This window comes from Paramisgurnus dabryanus, chromosome 1, assembly GCF_030506205.2.
Source record: "Paramisgurnus dabryanus chromosome 1, PD_genome_1.1, whole genome shotgun sequence".
In the NCBI taxonomy this organism is placed as follows: domain Eukaryota; kingdom Metazoa; phylum Chordata; class Actinopteri; order Cypriniformes; family Cobitidae; genus Paramisgurnus; species Paramisgurnus dabryanus.
Window position 1 is genome coordinate 19,123,931 of NC_133337.1, and position 24,268 is coordinate 19,148,198.

The following is a 24,268-nucleotide window of genomic DNA, read 5'->3' on the forward strand; positions in this document are numbered from 1 at the left end:
GTGCTTCACTATTTTACTATTTCTGACGTTTATCTTAGTCAACTTCAAATTCAAGGACTTTCCAGGTCCAATACCCTCAAGTTCAAGGACTAAATGTGGGGACACATTTCAAGTGAGAGCAAGGTTACATCGTGTTACCTTTTAAGATACATTGGTACAGTTCCCTTTCGAGGGAACTCGTGCTGCGTCACTGCGGTGACCCTTTGGTGCGTCTGAATGTGTATATCAAATTCAACCAATGGTGAGGCTTAACAACAAAGACAGGGTGACGCGGGAGCCAGGAAGTATATCGCTATCTAAAATATTGCCAAAGACGGCGTTACAGGGACGCATGAAGTATGGCAATGGAGACGCAACGTCTCGTTCCCTCCTCAGGGAACAACTGTTACATACATAACCAGAAACATTTTCATGTGTCAAACACAACTATGCAAAAAAGCATTTTGGTATGAATCAACATTCGCATACAGAAGATATAAGCATTTAAAGTGAACAATTTAGCACGTGTGATTAAAAAGTCTAGAATTTTTATGATATTATCCTACACTGCACAGGGAATAATATGGATTTTTTTTCCAGAAAACTTCTAGCATAAAATTAATTCAAGCACTTTCAATGACCTGTATCTATGTATGTATATTTTCAAAAACCTCCCGGGGCGTTGAATTTTTTCCCACAGATTCACAAACTTCCAAGGATTTCAAGGACCCATGGGAACCCTGAAAACTGTAAATGTATATTTTAGAATTAAAAATACTACTGTGACTAAAAGGGCTTACACATACTTCTAGATTCACCATTAGAGAAACATAATTGATTTTGATAATCACCAATACTGATTAATGGTGACATTTTAATATGCAACAAGTTAATGTCAAGCTTTTTCACATTATATGTGTTTAACAAGGATGGATTTTTGAATTTGAAGAAAAATGTGATGCTCCATAATTAGCCATGTCTTTCTCTCCTGCATCAGTGTGCTAAACACCCACACATGTACAGCAGAAAAGACCAAACCTACAGTAAATCATGCTTCATGCAAGATATGCCATGTTTGCATTACGAAGATACGGATGAAGTGTTCCAATATTCCAATAATTCCTCGTCTCCAAACTGTTGCTTTAGTGATATTTTTTATAAATATTAAAAGGTACCAAAGGATTGAAAATATTCTAATATCAAATGTACCTGTGGAGGATGGCTCTGTTTGAGCAAAAGCACAAGAAAGGGTTACCAATCAGTAACCAGGGGAGTGTTATAAACCACAGCGGAGAGAGGGAGGAAGGGGGAGGGCGAGCGATAGTGTTAGAGGGAAGGTGGGAGGGAGAGAGAGTGAGTGAGAGAGAGAGAAAGAGAGAGGAGGAGGAGAGAGATGAGTAGGTAGGGCATTTTGAAAGCACTGAGCGTATGGATGGTGAGAGAAGATAGAGGAAAAGAATAGGAAAGAAGAGATGAGCAGTGTTTAAAGAAGATGCACGGCACTACACCCTACAATATCTGACTTCACTGCCCACTTGACAAGCAAAGGAGAGAGGACAGCCGGTGGACTTATCCATCCACACAGCATGTCTTCTGTGACCTGTCCTGGCATGGCTCTACTCAAACTGGGAAATATATGGGCTTCCAGGTCACTTACTCATACGGCTGCACTCCGAGGTAAAAAGCTTCAGGTTTCTGCTCTGTGGCACAGAGACAACTGCAGCATCTGTTCAGTAGAACGCATGCTATTTCATGCATGCTGTCATTTGAACGAAACTGACAAACTTAGGAAATGCATGCAACCGCGATTATTCAAATACGTTTAGAGCAAGCAGGTTACATTTGCACTGCAGACAGAAGGTTGCAATTATTGAACAATTTCTTCATTATTGTTTCAAAGGTTTTTTTTTTAAATGCATAGTGGAAAAGATGCTATATTTTGTGCGGGTTTCTCCAGTGGCAAGCAATCAATGGATAACTTGATTAATATTTGTTGAAAGAGCAAAACTAGGTAATCGAAATCCATCCATTATCCTCTTAAAAGGAAAATGATGCGAGCACCCTCGCCCCTATTACTGCTTCTGGCTAGTGCTGAATTCTGTTACTTCGCTCAGAAAACAGACAGAAAGAGTGCAGATCTATTTCTGCTATACAGCCCGTGTAGTTCACAAGTGCGGTGTGGGAGTAAAGAAAAACCTGTTCTGCAAACCAACACTCACGATCGCTGTAGGAATCCATTAAAGCAAAGGAACATTAGTTTAATGAGTTGTTATCAGACTTTCGGCTTTTCGACAAACAAATTACGCCAGCCACACGTTCTCTGAGCAACCAGAAACCATTAGTGACCATTAAAATAAAAAGCAAGTGCCCTCAAAGAACCATTTAGTCAAAATTACTTCTTTCATACCTTTTTATAATCTGAAGAACCTCAGAAGGTAAAAACCATTCAGACAAAATTGATTATTCTATGGCACCGTGAAGCACCTTTATTTTTAATAGCATAACTCATATGAATGCAAAGGACATAGGACTGCTTAAAATATTTATGTAGCTTACATATTCCTCAAGGAATATTATTTCAACTCTGAATTTCTTGTACTTCTCCTTCAACAGGCAGGTTGAGAAACTACTGAGAATGGAGCTCCTGTTCTGGTTCCCACACAAGCATTGCGAATAAAAGAAGGTAAAAATATACCACGCAGTGCACAGACGGCCAACATCTACCGGCCTGACCACCGCCTTCCCTCTGGAAACCTGTGACCTTGTTGTGATTACTGTGCACTTCGGTCTACCTGCCTGATCTCCTGGAGCTGTCCTGTGACCGCAGCAGGTGGGAGTGCGATTTACTCGGGTGGAATACAAGGGGAAGCAATATTACGGGTCCTCTTTAGGAGGGTTCAATGGCAGCTGCTGACGACAAGAGAATGTCGCACTTGACCCGTCATGCTAAGGGAAATACATTTCTGCTTGTTTGTCACGTCTTGGAATACATGGTGAAGAGTGCGGACACTTGCGAGGATGGGACGTGCCGCTGTCCCTGACTGATTTTGCGAGATCAGTTTGGCCAACACAAAGGACAAAAGGCTAAATACAAGCTTGAATACAACACAGCTTTCATGTCAGGACCACGTGGATGTTACAATGCACAAACCCTTCCCACGCTCTGAAAAGGAAGAGTAGAGAGCGTTTCCATCTCCCACAACCTCCCACTGAAATCTGAGGATGCGAGGGTATGAGTTATGAGCTGCTTGGACGGTGTTTAATCAACCCTACGGAGAGGTGAAACTGGGGTATACTTGCTTACTGGACTGCACCATGCCGGGGTTGAGGAGAGCTGAGGTCTTAGCTTATGCAATTATTCACTCTTAGGTCATTTCAAACTTGAAAATTAAATAAACTAATGACAAAACCAACAACGGAGTAGATACATAACAGAATGTGCACAAAGGGGTAAAGGACACTAGTGAGACAAAAAGGTGTTGGAATATGGTTGGCGCGTATGAAATCCTGCCAACACAACAGCGATTCGGTCGCAGTTGCTAAAGGAGCTCCAAACGAAGACGGTGAATACAAGGGAGGGGTGAGTTTCATTCGTCAATACAAAGAATTTATATGCATGTAAATGTATTATCTTTGGATAGGTTCGTTCTTAACAGTTTATTTTTTTTACAAATTAGCAAAACTAGCATCATATTTCCAGTAACAGGCCATAAAGATACGTCTTATGAAAATATTTAGCATTTAAACCATTGATCTAAGCTTGTTGTATGAACAATACATTTACCATTCAAGGTAAATCAATAGTAACAATGTTGTTTGTTCGGTGTAGGAGAATGCATACCCCTCCTGTTCTGGGATTCCAGGCCATCATGAGCAACGTCACTGTCCTAGATAACGTAGAACCCTTTGACTCCGATATGGACCTGGAATCACCTTATCCTGTCAGTTTCCAGGTGTCTTTGACAGGTTTCCTCATGTTGGAGATTGTGTTGGGTCTCAGCAGTAACCTGACCGTGTTGGCACTATATTGCATGAAGTCCAACCTGGTGAGCTCCGTCAGCAACATCGTAACCATGAACCTGCACGTGTTGGACGTGTTGGTGTGTGTGGGCTGCATCCCGCTGACGATCGTTGTGGTGTTATTGCCGCAGGAAGGCAACAATACACTTATCTGCTGCTTCCATGAGGCCTGTGTGTCTTTTGCTAGTGTGGCCACCGCTGCCAACGTCCTGGCCATCACTCTAGATCGCTATGACATCTCAGTGCGGCCCGCAAATCGAGTACTCACGATGGGCCGAGCGGTTGCCATGCTTGGGTCTATTTGGGCTCTATCGTTCCTAAGCTTTCTGGTTCCCTTCATAGAGGAGGGTTTCTTTAGCCAGACAGGTACCGACAGGAACCAGACAGAGGGTGAAGAACCTTTAAACCAATATTACACTGAACTGGGCCTCTACTATCACCTGCTGGCACAGATTCCAATCTTCTTCTTTACCGCCGTGGTCATGCTGGTGACCTACTATAAGATTCTGCAGGCGCTCAACATCCGGATCGGTACTCGTTTCCATGCGGCACCTAAAAAAAAGCCTAGAAAGAAAAAGACCATCTCCATGACTTCCACTCAGCCAGAGTCCACCGACGCCTCACAGAGCAGCGCAGGCCGCAATCCACCGCTGGCCATGCGTACCTCCGTGTCGGTGATCATCGCCCTCCGACGGGCGGTTAAACGGCACAGGGAACGCCGCGAACGACAAAAGAGGGTCTTCCGCATGTCTCTTCTTATCATCTCCACCTTCCTGCTTTGCTGGACACCCATCACTGTGCTTAACACGGTCATCCTGAGCGCAGGGCCAAGTAACTTCACCGCACGCCTCAGGCTTGGCTTTCTGGTCATGGCTTACGGTACCACAATTTTTCACCCACTGCTTTATGCCTTCACTCGACAGAAGTTTCAGAAGGTCCTCAAGAGCAAAATGAAGAAGCGTGTCGTGTCTGTGGTAGAGGCTGACCCTATGCCTAATAATGTGGTCATCCACAACTCATGGATTGACCCAAAAAGGAACAAAAAGGTGACGTTCGAGGAGACCGAAGTCAGGCAAAAATGCCTCTCTTCAGAGGATGTGGAATGAACTGCTTTGGCCGACGTACGGCAAATGTCCTCATCAGGTACAAAATCATTAAAAAGGGAAACCACTAATCCAAAGCAGTAACGAATTTAAGTGTATTAATTGTACAGTATGTGAAGATAAATAATTTATTACCATTTATTGTGACGGTGATTCGGTGTTGTAGATGGTAAGTTGTAAATACTGCATGTGTTTTGTTGAAGTAGTCTTGGACATTGTACATACATCTCGGAGTAAAGTATAAACCTCAAATGTACAGAACTAGAAACCGATGTTCCTGGTTTTGTTCGTTTCTATTAAATACCCTTGAAATGACTAAAGAGCTCTTTTATGGTCAAAATGACCCAGGCACAATTGCTTAATGATATTGCTTGGCCAATTTCCAGCTGTGAGCCCCATTTCTTTCTTTCTCTGAACACGGGTTATGTCTTTGTTCATCATGGAGTTTGTCACCTCACCTTTTACTGACAAAAACATAAGGTCAATGCAATGTTTAAAATTCAAGTGTGACCTATTTGGTAGATATCTACTATCTGCCCTTTACCCTGAAACAGAAGGTACAGGATAGCTTCATTACTACTCAGGTCAACAAATCACAAGGCAGAGTTAATGAAATCAGATCTGGTTCCCTTCAACATCACACTCACAGGCACTAGCCAAAATAATCATATCTTTTAAACGGGGTGAGGGGCATGGTACATGTGGTCCAATAACGCAGCTGGGGTCTGAAGTGGTTGGGGACTGCAAATGAAAGGGTGTTGACTCTAAATACTTGACCTTGTGAGACTCAATGAGTTAGTAGTGTTGATTATGAAGGCTGACTTTTAGGAAGATAACTGTACCATGTGGTAAGCTACAAAAAAATAAATCAGCCCTTGCACTGCAACAATGGTAGGTCACACCGATCAAAGACAAGTCAATTTATTGCATACAGAAAATAAAGAATAAAAAGAAAAGCTTTGATTTTTGAGCTGGTTGGTTAATTTCCTCAGATTCAAGATGGTAAAATGGTTGGTGAAATTCAACAACAGATGACAGCTTTCTAATTAAACATGCAATTCAGTTCCATGATATCTCTCATTTAAAGGGTTTTAATCACTCACTTTTCATCTTGGTATTTTAGATGTAACATTGCCAAAAATGATTTAATGCTTGCACATGATGCAAGCAAAAAGCATCCAAGGTCAGTAAATGTTGATCAAATTTATTCAAAACACAGCTTGATGGAAAGTATTTAAACTTAATTGAAAACTCATCTGATTCAATGAGCAAGTGAATTATGAAATATTTTCTAGGGTTTATCTACAGATAACGGGCAAAAAAGCCATCTCTGTTGATCTATAATGAGAGCACATTATGCCGAACAAGAGCAAGTCAGAGTTTTTAAGTGATAAGATCTTTTATCAACTCACAGGCTTTCACAATGATGAGCTACTCTAGTAAAAACCACACAGAGACAAATTTGCACAAAACACCATGAACACGTAAGATGTAAATGAATGTATGTAATGTTAGCTACACGTCCTTAGATCTTGCCTGACTGCCAAACCTCTCTACACAGTTGTCTTTAGAAAACCAAAACATTAAAAGGTATTAGTTCAGCCAGTAGCCAGGCCGATAAACAAATACAGAACGGAAGTACACTTCGGTTCAGGCACGTAACTGCGACAACGCGAGTGAGTCTGATGAAACCGTCTATAGAGCACCATGCAAACAACTCATGTGGCAAACCATAAAGTGCTGCAAGGCGACAATATCCTCATACGTAACGGATCACACAGCTGTTGATGAAATGATCGAGTGATACAAGGTTGCTTATGAACGGAGGCTTTATTGTTTTTGTTGTAAATAAGCTGTGCAGATTTCTCTTGCACCTGATTGATAGGGCCCGTGCCAGTGAAATGGGTCACCAAAATTGTTAAGATTCTGCTTACAGGTGTCAAGGGTGTATGAAAGCATACAAAGTTTGCGTGGGAACAAATACAGCACAGTGAATATTATTTAAAACACTAATATTTAATAAAAAGTGAATAAGGTTAAAAAAGTATTAAAAGATGTTGCTAGAACTATATGTATAGCACAATTTGTAGGACTTTTTCACAATGCCAAATACAATCTTAATCCTCTTACAGAAGATTTTCAAACCTTGAGCAGACCTCAGGAGACTAATGTACCCTCAACCTGCCTCCATATACACTGCATGTAATTAACACCGTATTAGACCACATACAGGATTTTATCACCTCTGTGTTTAATCGCTGGTTAATTTGAGACTTCTTACCTCTCCACTGTCTGAATCCAATAACCTCATCCATCTCTCTTATCGCTTAGGTTTCTACTTCTCTTGACATCCACATGTCACTCATTCGGTCCCAGAGGAACATGCCACAAAAAGCTAAATTCTATGATTGACAGTTCTTCTCCATTTGACAGACAGGTGCAGGTCAAGTGATGCAGCAAACAGGGCATAAACCACTGCATGTTCGGTTTAATTTCAAGTCGACTAATATGAAATAGGGGTCTCACAAATACCGGTATTTACAATAAACTTTGGTAATAGCAATACATATTATAATACTGTAAATAATTCAGCAGCCATTGTAAATTTTGCATAAAGAGGCGCAAACTTTCTGGCTCCCTGCTCTTGACTTTTGAGTACAATTCATTGACCAAAAAACAAACAAACAAAAAATAAATAAAAATAAAATAATGTTCTGCCAGGACATTCAATAAATTACAATGTTGTCACAATGCTATAACAAAGTTGTGACTCCTGAGTTAGCGCTATATGCTAGTTAATGCTATATGCTATCATTTAGGCTGGAGTACTCGTGAGTTACAGTTACGTTTTGCAGGTCCAAACAAAAAAAAATCCACTCTGAAACATCCATTAAAAATCTCCAAACATTTGATTATTCCTCAAATTCAGTATCTTCATCTGATACAGGCTCAAACATAAGGTCTGTTTACACGCACAGAGCTACTGAAAGAGCTGCTCTTTGAAACAGCCAATCAGAGCAAAGCCCAACATTATTATTCATGACCCTTTCAAATAAGGTAATAATAGACCATTTCATTCTAAAGGCAAATCCAAGGGTTGTAATGGACATGTAAAACTGCTTCTGGATAATCTTTGCACTTAATAAAGCCACATCCCTTCTATATAGGTATCAGAGAACATTATTTCAATTAGGGATGCGATGATAAATGGTGATATACACCAATAATACCTGGCCGATAACTATTCTGACTTAAAATCCCTTATATTCTCCATGATTGTTTCAAAACAGGACACTACAGGGTCCAACCCTATAATTTCCTCTTCTCCACCTTCTCTTCCTTATCCTGGTGCACTTAAATCCTCAGTTGACATTTATCTGACATTGAATTCCTCTCCTCAATTACGGCATCCTCCGTTCGTTCATGTTACTCCAATCATCACATTACGGCTGACAGCAGTTACACGGATGCCCTCTGCCTTACAAAACACCTTCACCTCCCTCCAATATCCGAGTCAATCCTCTCATAAGCCATATCCAGGTCTCCTCTAACTGTCCATCCATTCACCTGTCTATCCATTGGTACCTCACATTTTTTGTGCTTGCATGAGCAGTGGAATCACAGAGGAAGGATTCATAAACCTTGCGGCTATCGTGTTAGGAACATTGTAATTCAGAATTCCTCTGGGCAGATGTTGTGTGTATACAGAGAAGTGAATTAAGAAAATAACAAATGGCCTGCAAGATTACAAGTGTGTTTTAAAGAAATCTTAGTGACACTTTACAATATGTTTGATATTTTTTGTTCATCAAACATTTAATAAAGAGCATCTATTTAAAAACAACGTTATTATGTGTATTTGGTATAATACAATGTGTTCACGTGGTTTATGGTTAAACAACACATTATTTTCCACATACTGTACATTTTTGTAGCTTCAGATTATGTCTACCTGAAACGCACAGAGTTTGTACAAAACTGTCCCTGATTGGCCAGCTTATCTGTACGTTGTGATCGGCCTGAATACCTCTGATGTCAGCAGGAAATGTGACGCTCCTTACCATGTTTAAAAGATTTGGTTACAATGCAATGCTAACAGGAGTTAGCTCACAGGCTGTGAATTTCTCCAAGCGGGAGAAATTATGATACTGTCGGTCTTTTCTACATCACCGATCCTAGGAAGGAAACTGTTGCCTACAATTCATGTGTTTGTTTTAGTCCAAGAAAAGAGATTTACGCTGGAGACGATAACTCGCTTCATCGTTTACTTTGGGGTTTGTACCTTTTGCATATCGTTAACATCTACTAATACACACTCGCACACACCAAAGGAAATTTAAAATTGTGAATCAGACCATTGGTGCTCTTTAGCATTATTAAATGCATTTGGTAAAATGAATTAACAATGATCAATAGAGCATTTATTATTCTTTTTTCATGTTAGTTTATTGTGCGAATGTTAACAATTATTAACGAATGTTAACAGTTACAACTTTTGATTTTTTAATTTTTTAAATGTATTAATTAATGCTGAACATTTTCATCAACATGAATTAAGACTAATAAATGCTGAAGAAGATTTGTTCATGATAATTAAAGTTATATGTTATCAATTACAACCTTTTTATAAAGTGTTACCAAAATTGTATATCACAGTAGCACTTTTTTTTCTAGTGTCACAATCCCAGTCTGTTCCCCAGTTTGTTACTCTGTTTACTCCCTCCATCATCAAATTTCCTCATTTCCCATGATTCTCACCTGTCTCTATTATATCATAACCCACACCTGTCTGCGATCTACCTCATGTCCTCCATTCCATACAGTAAGATCGATCCGTTTTCCCTATTGTTGTCTGGTCTATGTCATTATGCTGTGTTTAATTGTTACTCCTGTTTTAGAATTGACTTTGTGGATATTAAAGCCTGTTGAAATTCATCTTTGTGCACGTTTTTCTCCAATATCTAGCTGGATGTCAAAAACTACTGATTCATATGTTATTATAACAATAAATTGCAATATTTCACCCAAAAGCAGTTTTACCCAAGTATGCAAACACAGCATTGTTATAACTTTGGTGGTAAAATGACTCGACTCTATACTGAAACAATGGTGATGCAGCTAACGCCCCATACAGCAATGCTGCATTGTAAACAGGAAAGTGCCAATTAAATCTTCAAGCGTCCATTATCATTTACTGATTGCCTTGTTTACAATCCAATAACCTGATGCTATCAGCGGTTCTAGAGACAGTCGGGTTCCTTCAAATCACTGTCCAACTGCACTTCATCCAAACTGATGTCAGTTTCCTGTAACAGTGTATACTAAATAGAGACAGACAGAGAGAGAGAGAGACAGCAGCGTACCATTTAATTGCTTCTACAGTTTCAGGGCTGCTTTATCTGAAAATCTTGCATGTAGTGTAAAATATTCAGTCAAAATCTACAGACAGACAAAATCTTGAATGTTTTGCAATGACAGCAGAGTTCAAAAAAGGCAGTAGGCATTCACAAATCTGTTAGACAGCTTCCATGCTGTATGGCAGAAAGCCATTGAGAGGTACAAGCACACATCAAACTCCAACAGTTTGTGTTATGCATCAACACGTGGCGTTAAGGCATAAAAGTCGAGACACTCATGAAAAAAAGATTGTCTTGGTTGTTGATGCTAATGCAGAGATGTCTGCAACCCATTAGCAAATCTCCCTCACTTTGACATGATAAATAATTCAATAGGTAAGGGAAACATTTTCTTGAATCATAGCAGATCACAAAGAACCTGCTGTAAAACCTGGCTGCCTTGCTGTCTACTGCCTACATAGGCTGCTGGCTTTTAAGACCGCGTCCAAGCCGAAATGGAATCCATTTGGAAGTGATAAATGAATAGAAATAGAAAGATGCATGTGGTGAATGCAGAAATCATCTCGCCTTCCCAAATTCACAAAATTACCGTCTGTCTGCATCAATTCAGCTTCACTTTTATGCAAATATAAAAACTGGAAAAGGCACCTCGCTGATATTCGCTGGAATCTGTCCTACAGGGCATCGGAAATCATCAGGCAAACATGCAGTGGAAAAGAGTGCCTTGAATTTGCATTGTGTTGTTTATCTGTCCACATGACATCTGAACAAATTTAAATCACTGAGGTCAACAGAGTATGGGTCAATATGAATCTAATCTTACAGCCATTAATGCCAGAACTGAAAAAGTTTTGCATTTCAGTTAATGTCCACAACCTCATGAAATCCAGACAGTATTATAGTATTGCTCTAAGATTACAGGGCAATGTTTAGTACAACTCCATTAGAGTCAATATCAAACATTGCTTGCCACACATTTTGTCCGTTTGACAAATCTTAGAGCCAAATAGGATATTTAATAATAGAAGGGAGACTGGAATTAAATTTCTTAAATTAACGTTTCTATATGACGGTTGTAGGAGTTAAAAAATAAGAGAGCAACCACCCGAGTCATTCTGAAGGTGAAGCAACACTTACTGAAGATGCTGATTTGATCAGAGATTAAAATGGTTGCTACTGGTACTGAGGCTACTTATTAATTGTTATTCAGGTCAGACACGACCTAAAATATCTCCAAAGCAGGGCAGATTATTTCAGTTTCCCACAGTCCTCACACCTGCTTAAAAACTCAGCAAAAACATTAAGGCCACATGAATGAATGAGGCTGACCTGGAAATGGTGCAAAGAATGTACTAACAGCGCACGTATGCACACTTCACATAGAAGATAAACATTTATAGTGCCTAAAAAAATGCAGCATTGCCACAGTGTGGTACGTGAATGAAATGTAACACCAGCTTGAGTTTTGATTGGCTGTGAGGGATATAACCCAAAGAGCTGAAAGATAGTGAAGTGCAAGCACTCGTGAGTAGTGCTTCACTGCGATTAAATGTTTTTAAAGTATGGGAGAGTCGGCTGAAGTGGAGGCTGCTTGTGATCGGTCACTCACCCAACTCATTGAGACTCTGGGCAGCTTTGGTGATCTCTCTACTGCCCCCCTGCAGTTGCCCCTGTAATCGTTTGCTCAGGTACAAGATTCGAATGATCCTTCTCAGCAAGTCACATGCCACCTAACAAAGAGAATAAGATGCTTGTCAAAAATAAAAAGTTGCTTTCTAACATTACTATGACATTAACATTTCAAATTCCCAGTACTGCTGTATAGCATTTTTACTGCAGTACAGAAAGCATAAAATAGGCAGTACAGATACAAATTCAACCATAGTATTAGGGTTGCCAGGTCTGCATACATTTTTTATCTAATGGCCAATCTAAACTGACCAATGACCCTAGCTCAAACACCAAAACCCAACATATGCATTACGCACATTTTCTTGAAAACCACTGTATAATAATACGAGGGGCAACCTTCCGATCTCTCTGATGAAGCCAATACGGAAGTGATTTAAACTGCAATTCATTGACTGGCCGCTAGAGGCAGGCTCCAAAAGGGAGTCAATTCCCATAGACCTCCATGTTAAAAAGGCCAACTTTACAGTAGAAAATAATATGTTAACAGCCTGGTACAAAAAGTGTTTTTGATCTGTATAGCTAATTTTGCCCTTTATGACAACTGTGAGGGGGGTGAATATTTTTGTAACTCATCCGTTTAAATTATATTAAGGCTTAAAGTTCTGCATAATTAAGGGCGTGGCCACTTGAGTGACGGTTGGACAGCCACTGCTGTCACTGAAGTCGAACTAGGCAGGTGTGGTTTCATCAACCAGTCACCTCAGCTTCACCCACGTCCCGCCTCTTTACCCATGTTTGGACATCCGTGAGTGATGCGCGGTGACGCACGGCTAAGATAGCAATGGAAGACACTGCCTACTTTAAAGGGGACAGAAAATGAAAAACCATTTTTACTTTGTCTTTGTTGAATAATGGTAGTCTACCCACATTCACGAACATACAAAAAGTGCTAAACATGCTAAACATCTCAGTCTCATAGAAATTCCTCTTTCAGAAATATCAGCCAGAAAACGGCCCAATCTGAAAAACTGATGCTTATGACATCACAGGCATCTAACTGCCCCTCCACTTTAAAATAATTGGCTACATTTTTTGAGTGGCAGCAAAGTCAGCCAATCAGAATGTGATTGCAAGTTAAGCCAGTAGAGGGAGCCAAATAGGTGCAAAACCACTTGTTTAAAATCCCCCACCCTAATAGAGCTATCTGAGAGAGGTTTTTAAGAAGCTTCTAAGGCATTACAGACCCAAACAAAAACATTTTTGTCTACATGTCACATCACAGAACAAGGATAAATACCCAGTTCAATCATTCTATGTAACCTTTAAGCTTCAAAAACGATGCTCAGAAACCCATGGGTGATGTCACGGACACTACGTCCATCTTTTTTTACAGTCTATGGTATAAGTAAGCAATAAGGTACGAGAGGCTGTGCTGTATTGTGAATAAGTAACGGCTGAAGGGCGTTGTTAAGCACGATGCAAAGCGGAGTTGGGTGAAGCGGTCATAGCCGTGTTTTATCGTGAATAAAGCACAGCTATTGACCAATCAGAATCAAGGATTGGAACTAACCATTTTATAATAGTATATAATACATATTAATATCAGAAATAATAATAGTAGCAATTGTAAATGTAGTCTGTTTTATGTTACAATTTTCATGCCTTAACAGAATCATTTCACAATTTAGAAGCCAGAGCACTTAATTTAGAGCACTTACTTTGCAGCACTTCGACCTCGGGCGCAGTAAGTTTGAGTGAAAGGGGGAGTAGTCGGGAGTGATGATGTCTCTTCCACCATACAATATAGTTCTCATTTTTTATCTGCTCAAAAATCACCACTTTATTTATTTTGTCCCACCATACTTACTCGTGTAACTACTCATGTACCAGTCTTTAAATAGGGAAACATGGAAGTGTTTGATGGCTTCTAAATGTATGCCTGTTTGGATCCTAAGGAATGAATGGGGCTAGGCTAAATGCTAACACATTCACGGCACGCTGTACAATGATTAAGTGCACGCATTGAAAAAAGATAGGGATGTATTAGTTTGTCTAAGTTGAGGTAAGAACATAGTAATAAATTGAAAACTCTCAAGGCATTTCACACTCTAAAAAATATTGGGCTGTTTTTAACCCAGGGCTGGGTAACTATAAGACATAACACATTTCTGGGTTAAAATGACCCAAATAATGGGTTGTTTTAACGCAACTGCTGGGTTGTTTCAACATGGTTGATTAACTATAACCCAGCAGTTTGATAAAAACAACCCATTATTTGGGTCATTTTAACCCAGAAATGTGTTCTGTCCTACAGTTATAGTATATTGTGGCAATGAAAGCCTGTGGCCAGACAACAGCCGCATGAAGGACTCGAGAGAGGTCAGTCTTTTTTAGGGTTTCAGTGAATTGGTGCATCTGTGCCTGTGTGTGTGAGACTGATGGCTCTTTCCTAAGGTGACACAACGTCAGATAGTGTGACAGAAACATTTCCAAATGAACATAGAAAAGGAATCAGATGGGATCTTGTCGTCAGCGCTGCTCTTATTCTTACAGGGAATAACAAGATATTAAAATGTGTTGCTAAGGGCAAGGACGTATATGAGAAAGACCCGGAGAACATAAGATGATTTAAAGGCTTCTGAAAGAACATCAAATATAGTCAAACACAAATATAAACAATATAATCAGTAAGGGAGCCTGAGGCTGTATTCTTAGCAACTATACGATTTTCAGCCCGACGTCCAATTACTCATGTTTCTCTTGTGTTAAAAAAACATGTGACAAATAGCCTCCGTCTACCCCTACAAATGTATTCTCGACCACTGCATGCAAACCACTGACAGAGCATCCTATGTGATGGTGTGTTTGATAAACAAATGTGAATAGGCAAATGTGTTTCTAATAAAAAATGAAGCCATCCAGGACAACAATGGGATTAATTGAAAGGTGTTACTTCAAAGGTGATTTCGAAACCACTGACCTTTCCGTGGCTGTGTTTCGTTTATATGTAATAACAGTTCCCCAAAGCCAGAAATAATAGGGACCAGATAACCTGTTAATCTACAGGAAGTGTCGTGCCAGCCACTACAATTCACCTGACTGACGGAGTAAGAGAGACAGGCTCGTCCTCACTGGGCCAGATTGACTTTTATTGATTTTTTCTGCAGGCTTGAAGCTTTACTCATGATGACATCACGTGAACCCGAGTCAGGATGTGAACATTGTAAAAGCCGCATTTTACTTGCTTCAGTGGCCCTAATGCAGCACTCACATAATAACAGAGAAGCACAATGCAGGTATTGTTACCCCACAGGTGCAGTTTACAGAGATACAGGCAGACTGGGACCTAACGTAAAACCCGCAACAGATTGGTTTCTTTATACTAACTAATTTCACTCTCACAGTGTTCTGGGAACTAATTTATTTCGGTTCGATTTGACAAACTTAACTGCCGAGATGATTTTGCGTGTGCGTTTCTATCTTTTCATCTTGGGTGCATTAGTAAATCTACAAAGATGAAGGCAAAGCTCTATTTATTTCAGATGTCGATGCAATTAACATGGAAATCAAGTCCCTGGGTTTGTAAAAGAGAACAACCAAAAAGTAAAAGAAAAGCCAATCTATCTGCGGAAATATCCAGGGATACTGCAGATATAAACAGGGCAGAAAGCATTTATATAACAGCATTCAAAAAGATACCTGTAAGCGGGCGAGCTGGGATGTCCGTGCCACAATCTTATTGTAAGGGTCAACTATTTTGGTCCTTATCCTGAAAAAGGAAGACAGTTGTGTAAGGATATATTAGAGATGTTATACATTTATTAATATTAATCGTTATTTGCAGACTTTTTCAAAGCAGCTTACATTGCCGTAAATGTACTATGCGGATTACACTGTAAATCAGTGTTTAGATCAATGCAATGATGGTTGCAAGGAAAGAATCTAGTTGCTAGATCTGACAACATCTGTGTCTTCACAGACTTTTAACTAGGGATCGACCGATATGGATTTTTCAGTGCAGATGCCGATTTTTGTTTCATCAGCCTTAGCCGATGACCGATACAGGCTGCCGATTTTCTTGAGCCGATATTTGGAGCCGATACTGCTTTTGGTCACTCAATTTACATCATAAAAATTACACAATCATGATGCCAAATGTTACAAGTCTCAATTTTAAAAAAGTAACATTTATTGAACTTAAAAAAAACTATATTTAACAAATAGTAAAAACAGGTGAGGGTGCTATGGATCCATCTTTCGATGTTGTCATGGAAAGGTTGGTTGTTTTTAGTCACATGACCTGCAATCGCATGCGGCTTCAAGCACTCTGTCTGTAAATAATGCAGGAAAAAACGGCGAACACGGCAGCCACGTATTGGCCGATGCCGATACAAATAAAACTCGCAAATATCAGCCCGATAAATCGGCTGGCCGGTCTATCACTACTTTTAACCAAGGCTTTAACCGGTTCATAGAACGAAAACCAGAAACTTTTGATGTTTTGCAAGGTACAGAAACGAAACCAGAAATTTTCGAAAAAATATATGTTCCGGAACAGAATTGTTTATTTAAAATAATGGTAACCGGTTAATACCGTTATTTTTTTGTTCTTTGACAAGATTTCTGTGCAATATAACTCAGTGAAGTTTACTTCCGGTCATCGTTGACTTATCGGAGAAATGAGAAGCTTGCCACCAGCAAGAAGCCTACTCAAGTCCAAGTCTCTAATGCTCAATCATAAGAGGTAACCAAGTATCTCAAGATGTTTGTTTTTTTATACTAATTAGTGGTGTAATGGATCGCAGTTGATTCGTGATCCATACATATCACGACCCACGGTACGGCTCACATACAATTCATGGATCAATGCGCAAATTTAAATAGGTTAAATAGGTAAGTACACTTAAGTGATTTTAAACAATTTAATCGCAAAAATGTGCTAAAGTGAGCATTTTCTGTACGCACAGACTCATGCGGTTGAATGTGTCCAGTCCAACTCCAATCAAACGTGATTATCCCTATGCCCTTCAAAGATCAGAACTCTTGATGTAGTCCATTTAAATACATTTTGCGAATAAAGCAATGAAAAACAACGTAATTTTCATTTTATGTGGAGCGATTGTTTATGCTACATCTTCTTTACGAAGTGCCGTTGGAATTCGTCCTCCATCTGTGTTTGTGCGCGTGTTTAAGTGCACTCAAAAGTGCATACACAGAGAGATGCGTTTCAAAAAGCAAACAAACAATCTTTCTGTTCTTGACAGGACACATACAAACAAAATAATCTCGAAAAAGCACAGTATTCTTCTTCTAACAAAAACTTTTATTTAAGTTGTTTACCAATAAACGAAATGGCAGAAATTGTCCTTGTCTTAATTCAAGTATAATGCTGAAACAGATGTAGGCATGTCAGAATTACAGTTGTGCCAGTTACATAATCTTTTTAAATGTTTGATGAAGATAGAGACTTAAGGAATATTATGTAGACTAATAATTTAAGTTTAAGTCCTAATGATCAGCCTACTTATTTGCATGTCCCACAGCTGACATGGACCGTTATTAACCGGTCTGGGAACTTAATTTTTTTGTTTTAACCGGTTCAGGAACGTCAATTTTAGGGTTGAACCGGAAACGTTAAAATACTGTTTCTGTTCAGAACAAACCAATTGGGAAAAAAATCATCCAGTCTGCTTTCTCATAAAAACTATACCATATTAATGGACCTATTTACCTGTCTACAGCACTCTGCAGAGCTGCAATTCTAGTCTGCATCATTTGTAAGACACCTGTGTGTAAACAAAAAAATAAAACACATCTTTTACTCATGTATCACAAGAGAAAGACTTGCACTGGGGTAGAATAATAGATGTGGCGAGGCATCCCCCTACTGGGGAGCTGTAAAATTGCATACACTTTTAAAATCATAAATGTTTAAAGCTTGCGGTTTACAAGCCTCAAGTAACTATAATATAATATACAGCAATGGGTTAGGTATGAAGCAAGACAACCATTATAAAGAACAGAATTTGATTGCAAAAAAAACAGATTGCAAAAACTGTTATTTCATGTAACCCACATTAATGCAATTGAAGAGTTTAGACGCAAAACCCTCTAAGAGCGTCTCACACATTTCTTATAAATGAGCATTTTTATCAGGGTATTGTTTAGGTTCAGTAATTTCACTTTTATGGCAATGAAAAGGTTATTAGCCAGTAATCGAAATACCGTTTTTTAAATGTTACTCAAGTAATTTCAATGGTATTTAACAAATTAGACTGTCTTTTACTGCATAACCCTCTAAGTGCATACAAGCTTTTTTGGCAAAACATCCACTTCTAAGAAAAAACACTTCGTTGGACAAGACACAAGAGTTCTGTTTGCAACTGCTATGTAAGTTTTAGTGAGTTGCAAAATCACTAAATATGCAACAAGAAACATTGCAAATGATGAAAGTTAAAACTCATACGGTTAAAACAGATAAACCACACATTAGAAGGAGCTGTGATGCATGTATCTGCCACATTCGAGTTGTATTCAGGTCCAAGTACTCACAAGGGACCCAAATTCGAATGTGATCCACACTTCCGTGTACTTTGAGGACTTTGCTGAAAAATTTATGTGCCTTTTAACAGATTCTGTCAGCAAAGCAGCATTTTTTGAATGGCTTGAGACTAGAATTAAATGGATTTGAAGTGAAAGCATGTAAACGTATAATATGTGCTGAAAACGTTTGGTTAATATCATTATCTTATTTTTGATGGAGGTGACATTTAACGGCTTTTGCAATTGCATCTAAGCTCTTCAATTACACATTACTTACACATATGAACCAAAAACAAAACATTGCAATGATGCAAATGTGAAGTAGGGAATGAAAAAATTACCTTCGAGAGACTCAATTCCTGTTGCCTGAGCCAGTAGATCTTCATGTCTGGCCACTACCTGCATTTACAAACAGCACATTTGTTTAGTAGGTTCTGCTAAATTGAGACTTCACACATCTCAATTCTGTTACCAATGTAGAGTAACAGTGTTAACAGTGTTGACAGTCGTGTGTGTGTGTGTGTGTGTGTGTGTGTGTGTGTGTGTGTGTGTGTGTGTGTGTGTGTGTGTGTGTGTGTGTGTGTGTGTTAGAGAGAGGGAGAGTGTGTTTATATGTGTGACTTACAGTTGTGTTACATTCTATCAACACTGTTACTTTACCTGGGTGTACTATTTTAGATTACAGGAAATCATGATTGTCAGCTATATAAAAGGCAGTTTTTACAGAAAATATTCAATATTTATAGTCTGGAACATATTGATCCTTGGCAATAAGTGCAAAAGTATTAAAATAATTAAAAATGTAACTATTTGAAAAATAAAAACGGACACCAAAATGTACCTGCAATTTAAAATGTGCATTTGACAGCTGCTTTAATTCAAAACAATTTACAGTGCATATAAGCTATACATTTTGTCAGCATGCGTGTTCCCTGGGTATTAAACCCCTGAGCCACCAGTTGAGCTAGAAACACTTAACTTTAAACCATTAATAAAATAGCAATGTCCAATTTCACTTTCCAATCAAAGTGAACTTAACTTGATGTAATGTAAACTTGAAATATGCACTAATGAGTTACAAAAATACTGTAGAAGACCAACTTTAGTATCTACAAAGATCCATAATGTACAGGTAAGTTTCCAAACTGTATCACACACTTGAAAGGATGTTGTACATCATTCCAGCATCCTAACACAGAATTGTATTGAAACACGGATGTTTGCTTTGACAGCTGGGACTCACCTGACAGTGCAGCTCTTTATCCAGCTGACTGATGCCCTCTGCCAGCTTTGCCAACTGCTCTGCGATGATTGCATGATGAATGGCCTGAGCTGTGTATGTTTTCACATCGAAATCCTCTTTCAGGAAATCACCATAGCACTCTGAAAGATCAACGATCAACACAGAGTGAACATATAAAAGCCGATCACATCCATTGATCCACGTACATTATAAACAGTACATGACCAGTGTTGCTGTGATATTATTGATTGTTAAAGGTTTTGAACGGGATTTTTATATGCTGACTACCCATTAACCCTCGCGTAAGTTTTTTATAAAGACATCTGAAAGAGAATATGGGTTTTACAAATGTTTTACCATCTTGCAGGATTGAATTCGCTGCTAGTTCCTGACTCGCCTCCATCGTTGCCACTTCATCAGTGACGTACTATTCCTGCGTCACAGTACTCCGCCAATTGCAAAGGGTTAGCTCATTAATATTGAACATCTGCGCTGACGTTTCTTAGTAAACAAGCTAGTAAATATGCGAGCGGATGCTTTTTTATCAGAATATTGTATTTTCTTTGAAATAATATATTTTTTAAATCGACTCTGTCCGTACATATTAACAAAACAATTACAAATTTAATTAGAAATAATATTTATAGCGTTTCTTATGGAATAGAGTTCAAAGGTTAAACACTCCCACTGACAAACCGGAATGCGAAACTTGAACGTGTCGAAACGCGTGTTTTAGTGTATTTTAACTAAATGTATTTAATGTTGTAAGAGAAAAGTATGTGTATTGTTCGTAATGAACTTTATTCCTTATTTAAAGCTACAATAGGGAGATTTATGTTGAGCATTGGATCGCGCCTTTCCAAGACATCCTAACATCATGTCTTGAATGCCTGACTCGGAATTGTTGACAGATTTAACGTTATATAATATGAAATAATCATGCATAGTGAAAATGTCATGGACTTGTTTAATCGAGGAACGACAGTGAAAGTTTGTGCTCCTATGGTCCGCTACTCAAAGTGAGTCTAACAACATTTCAATGTTTTATAGAGACTGAATGATGTCCTGAAGTCTTATCATCATGTCATTTTTATGCAGGTTGGCTTTTAGGTCTTTGGTGAGGAAATATGACTGTGATATATGTTTCACCCCCATGATCATTGCGGAGGACTTCATGCGTTCTGCGAAAGCCAGAGACAGTGAATTTACCACCAACAAGAGTAAGAACAGAGATCATAACACTAACCAACAGCGCTTTAAAATTTCTGCAGATTAAGCATAGATTGATACAAAAATTTAAATTCATCGTTATGCAATGATGTGTACACAGTTTAGTCTATTGAAATGCTCTTAAGCACTTTTATGATGTGCACCTATTACTCACAGACAATTATTAATACTGTTAATATTTTCTCATACATTGGGTTATTGGATGCCACAATTTAACCATCAACACATCTTCCTCCACTCTCTTAGGTTCTTGTAATAAGTGCTAAGTTGCTTTGGATAAAAGCTTTTGCATAATGCCTACTTATGAATTGATCAAATTTGTTTTCAGATGATCGACCCTTAATTGTTCAGTTTGCTGCCAAGAATGCACAAACACTGGCAGACGCGGCGTGCGTGGTGTCGCCTTTCTCAGACGGAGTAGATCTCAACTGTGGCTGCCCACAAAGGTACAGTGATCTAATACACAGAAAACACAATATACCCCATGACAGATAACATGCTGTTTTAAAATTATGCTTATATTAGCAGCATCTGAAATTACCTTCTGTTTTGGGACAGTATTATTTTTCACTTCTACAAGGACCTAACATATTGTATATCTAACAAAATGAATGACAAATCCTTATGTAATCTCAAGTAAAAACTAAATCTCAAGTAATTTAAAAGATCTTGTTGGATAGGAATATCTCCTAAATGCTTAAATATGAATGTATATCCAAAAAGTGTTTATCCAAAGTTCCAAAAGGGATACATCAAACTAATGAGAACAGAGGTTACATTATTTACTATAGGGACATTTTTCCTCATACATTTTAAATTCATTGAGCGTTTATGTCACAGTTAGTTTCATAGATTAATTTTTGGCTTTTTTAATTGTTTCTTAGAAATATCTGTAGATTTTCAAAAATTTTGATAGCAGTGGTGTTGATGTGTTTGTTGTAGGTGGGCTGTATCTGAAGGTTACGGAGCGTGTCTGATCAACAAACCTGAGCTTGTCAGAGATATGGTGCGACATGTACGAAACCAAATAGACAATCCCAACTATTCAGTATCGATTAAAATAAGGTGAGAAATAAGAAGTTGAAGACATTTTAAAGGGGTCATATTATGAGATTTTTTTAAAGAACATATAATAAGTCTTTGGTGTGAACTTTTAGTTTAAAATACCCCACAGATAATTTATTATAGCATCTTAAAATTGGCACCTTATAGGTGTGATCAAAAATGTGCTGTTTTTGGGTGTGTCCTTTGAAATGCAAACACTGATCACCATGATGGTGGTTTGTTGAAATTGAAACTCATCAAATAAGAGAAAACGCTTCCCTGCCAATGACGAGTTTTTCCGGCAATACATGTTTCCGCTATTATCCAGCAGGTGGCCAATTTATAAAACCCGGAAGTATTGCCTAAGTAGTGCTGTAGTTGGATATTGCAGATTAAGGGGTGGTATTATTGTAATAAGACTTGCTACCTACGTCACAAAACAGGCAAAATCGGAACAACCTGTTTTTTCACATGCTTGCAGGGAATGGTTTACCAAAACTAAGTTACTGGGTTGGTCTTTTTCACATTTTCTAGGTTGATACAAGCACTGGGGACCCAATTATAGTACTTAAACGTGGAAAAATAAGATTTTTATGATATGACCCCTTTAAAGCAGTCAGATCATACATTTTTGTTAAAGATTGTTCCTCTTGAGGTTCCACCAGGTTTTTTGATGTTCAGTTTTTCCTTGTCTTTGCTAACACTTTTCCTCTTTACATTTGAATCACGGCATACATTTATGCCTCTGTAATTTTAATCCCTCTGTACAAAATCATTAAAGCTTCCCTTACAGATTGTATAATACTGACAGCCCTTAATATAGTACTTATCATCAATTTCATAATATAAACCCTAAGTCTTATGTGTACAAGAGGTCTTTGTGTCATATTTGTGACCAGGGTTGATTTGTTGGTATTCTTCAGAATACATAAAGATCTCAGGAAGACAGTGGATCTCTGTCAGAAGGTGGAGGCAGCAGGTGTATCATGGATTACGGTCCACGGTCGTACAGCTGACGAGAGACACCAACCCGTTCACTATGATGCCATAAAGACCATCAAGAGCAGTCTGTCCATTCCAGTCATCGCCAACGGTGACATCAAGAACATTCAGGACGTGGAGTCCATCCGTGACCTCACAGGCGTGGATGGTGCGTGTGTGTTAATGTCTGATCTAGACGCTTGTGTGATCCTCTTATCTGATCTGCTTCTGTTTGTGTTCTTTCAGGTGTGATGGCCGCTCGTGGATTGCTGGGCAATCCTGCCATGTTTGCAGGGTTTGATGAGACTCCGCTTCAGTGTGTTTGGGACTGGATAAATATTGCGTTGGAGCACGGGACCCCGTTCATCTGTTTCCATCATCACCTGATTTACATGTTGGAGCGCATCGCCTCTCAGCCTGAGAGAAGAGTGTTCAATAATTTATCAAGTACTTCTGCTGTCATTGACTACCTCCACAATACCTATGGCTCCTTATGATGTTTTTAATCAATGTATAGATTTTAACCTGAAATAAAGTCACAGATGTTTTAATGCTTTTCTTTAAGGGTGCCTGTATTTATTTCCACATTGTAAAATAATCATAAACTCTTTCAAACTGTGGATTAACACAAACCTAATTATAGTAATGATGTTGTGACTAAAACAAAAAGCAATAGGCTACTCTTTATCTAATGGTATATTTATGATCTTCAACTTATCTTAAACGGGTATTAAATTGTTTCACAATTGTTTAAAATTATTTTACCATTGATTTTTTAAATGTTTTTATTGATCTTTTTTTTTGCATACTGCTCTCGTTACAGCACTGACACTGACAGCTGTTAAATATATTTTACTGTGGCGCGCCCTCCTGTGGTGATATATGTGATTACACTAATGATTGTGTTTTGTTATACGGCAAAGCATTATAATGACAGATATTGACAGGAAATATACAATATCACAACAATGTTTTTTTACATGATAACATTATGAACAATAAGAAAATATCTATGTGTATATGGATTGTCGTCGATTGTACTGATTGAGGCAGTAGATTTTTTTTTTTTATGAATTACTGATTTATCAGCAACAAAAAATATCCAGCAAATCTCCTTTTTATTTAAAAATAAATTA

The 24,268-nt window shown here is 38.5% G+C and overlaps 3 protein-coding genes across 3 annotated transcripts in view; 2 read left to right on the forward strand and 1 right to left on the reverse strand.

Annotated features, from left to right (window-relative positions):
- The window catches only part of cog5 (component of oligomeric golgi complex 5), a 78,592-nt gene extending 58,296 nt beyond the window's left edge, over positions 1–20,296 (reverse strand). The window contains exons 1-6 of the mRNA XM_065273373.2: positions 20,235–20,296; positions 19,878–20,017; positions 18,976–19,033; positions 17,823–17,877; positions 15,791–15,860; positions 12,069–12,189 (exon numbers count right to left, since the gene is read on the reverse strand). Coding sequence (XP_065129445.1) covers positions 12,069–12,189; positions 15,791–15,860; positions 17,823–17,877; positions 18,976–19,033; positions 19,878–20,017; positions 20,235–20,280 — 490 coding nt within the window. The 5' untranslated portion in view covers positions 20,281–20,296. The remainder of the gene's footprint in view (positions 1–12,068; positions 12,190–15,790; positions 15,861–17,822; positions 17,878–18,975; positions 19,034–19,877; positions 20,018–20,234) is intronic.
- On the forward strand, positions 1,379–10,017 carry gpr22a (G protein-coupled receptor 22a). Its single transcript, XM_065264365.2, has 3 exons — positions 1,379–1,656; positions 2,593–3,559; positions 3,809–10,017. Exon 3 carries the CDS (start codon positions 3,813–3,815, stop codon positions 5,103–5,105), a length of 1,293 nt encoding a protein of 430 aa, XP_065120437.1. The 5' UTR covers positions 1,379–1,656; positions 2,593–3,559; positions 3,809–3,812; the 3' UTR covers positions 5,106–10,017.
- A 245-nt stretch (positions 20,297–20,541) lies between the features above and the next one.
- Positions 20,542–23,690, forward strand: dus4l (dihydrouridine synthase 4-like (S. cerevisiae)). The gene is made up of 6 exons (XM_065264149.2): positions 20,542–20,896; positions 20,976–21,097; positions 21,436–21,553; positions 22,050–22,172; positions 23,075–23,301; positions 23,379–23,690. Exons 1-6 carry the CDS (start codon positions 20,817–20,819, stop codon positions 23,627–23,629), a joined length of 921 nt encoding a protein of 306 aa, XP_065120221.2. The 5' UTR covers positions 20,542–20,816; the 3' UTR covers positions 23,630–23,690.
- The last annotated feature ends 578 nt before the right edge of the window (positions 23,691–24,268 follow it).

Excerpts from the sequence above, each read along its gene's own strand:
- gpr22a (XM_065264365.2), top strand. The coding sequence starts at position 3,813 with ATGCATACCCCTCCTGTTCTGGGATTCCAGGCCATCATGAGCAACGTC.
- dus4l (XM_065264149.2), top strand. The coding sequence starts at position 20,817 with ATGCATAGTGAAAATGTCATGGACTTGTTTAATCGAGGAACGACAGTG. Across the intron at positions 21,098-21,435 it reads TGAATTTACCACCAACAAGA|ATGATCGACCCTTAATTGTT; the intron begins GTAAGAACAGAG and ends ATTTGTTTTCAG. Across the intron at positions 23,302-23,378 it reads TGACCTCACAGGCGTGGATG|GTGTGATGGCCGCTCGTGGA; the intron begins GTGCGTGTGTGT and ends GTGTTCTTTCAG.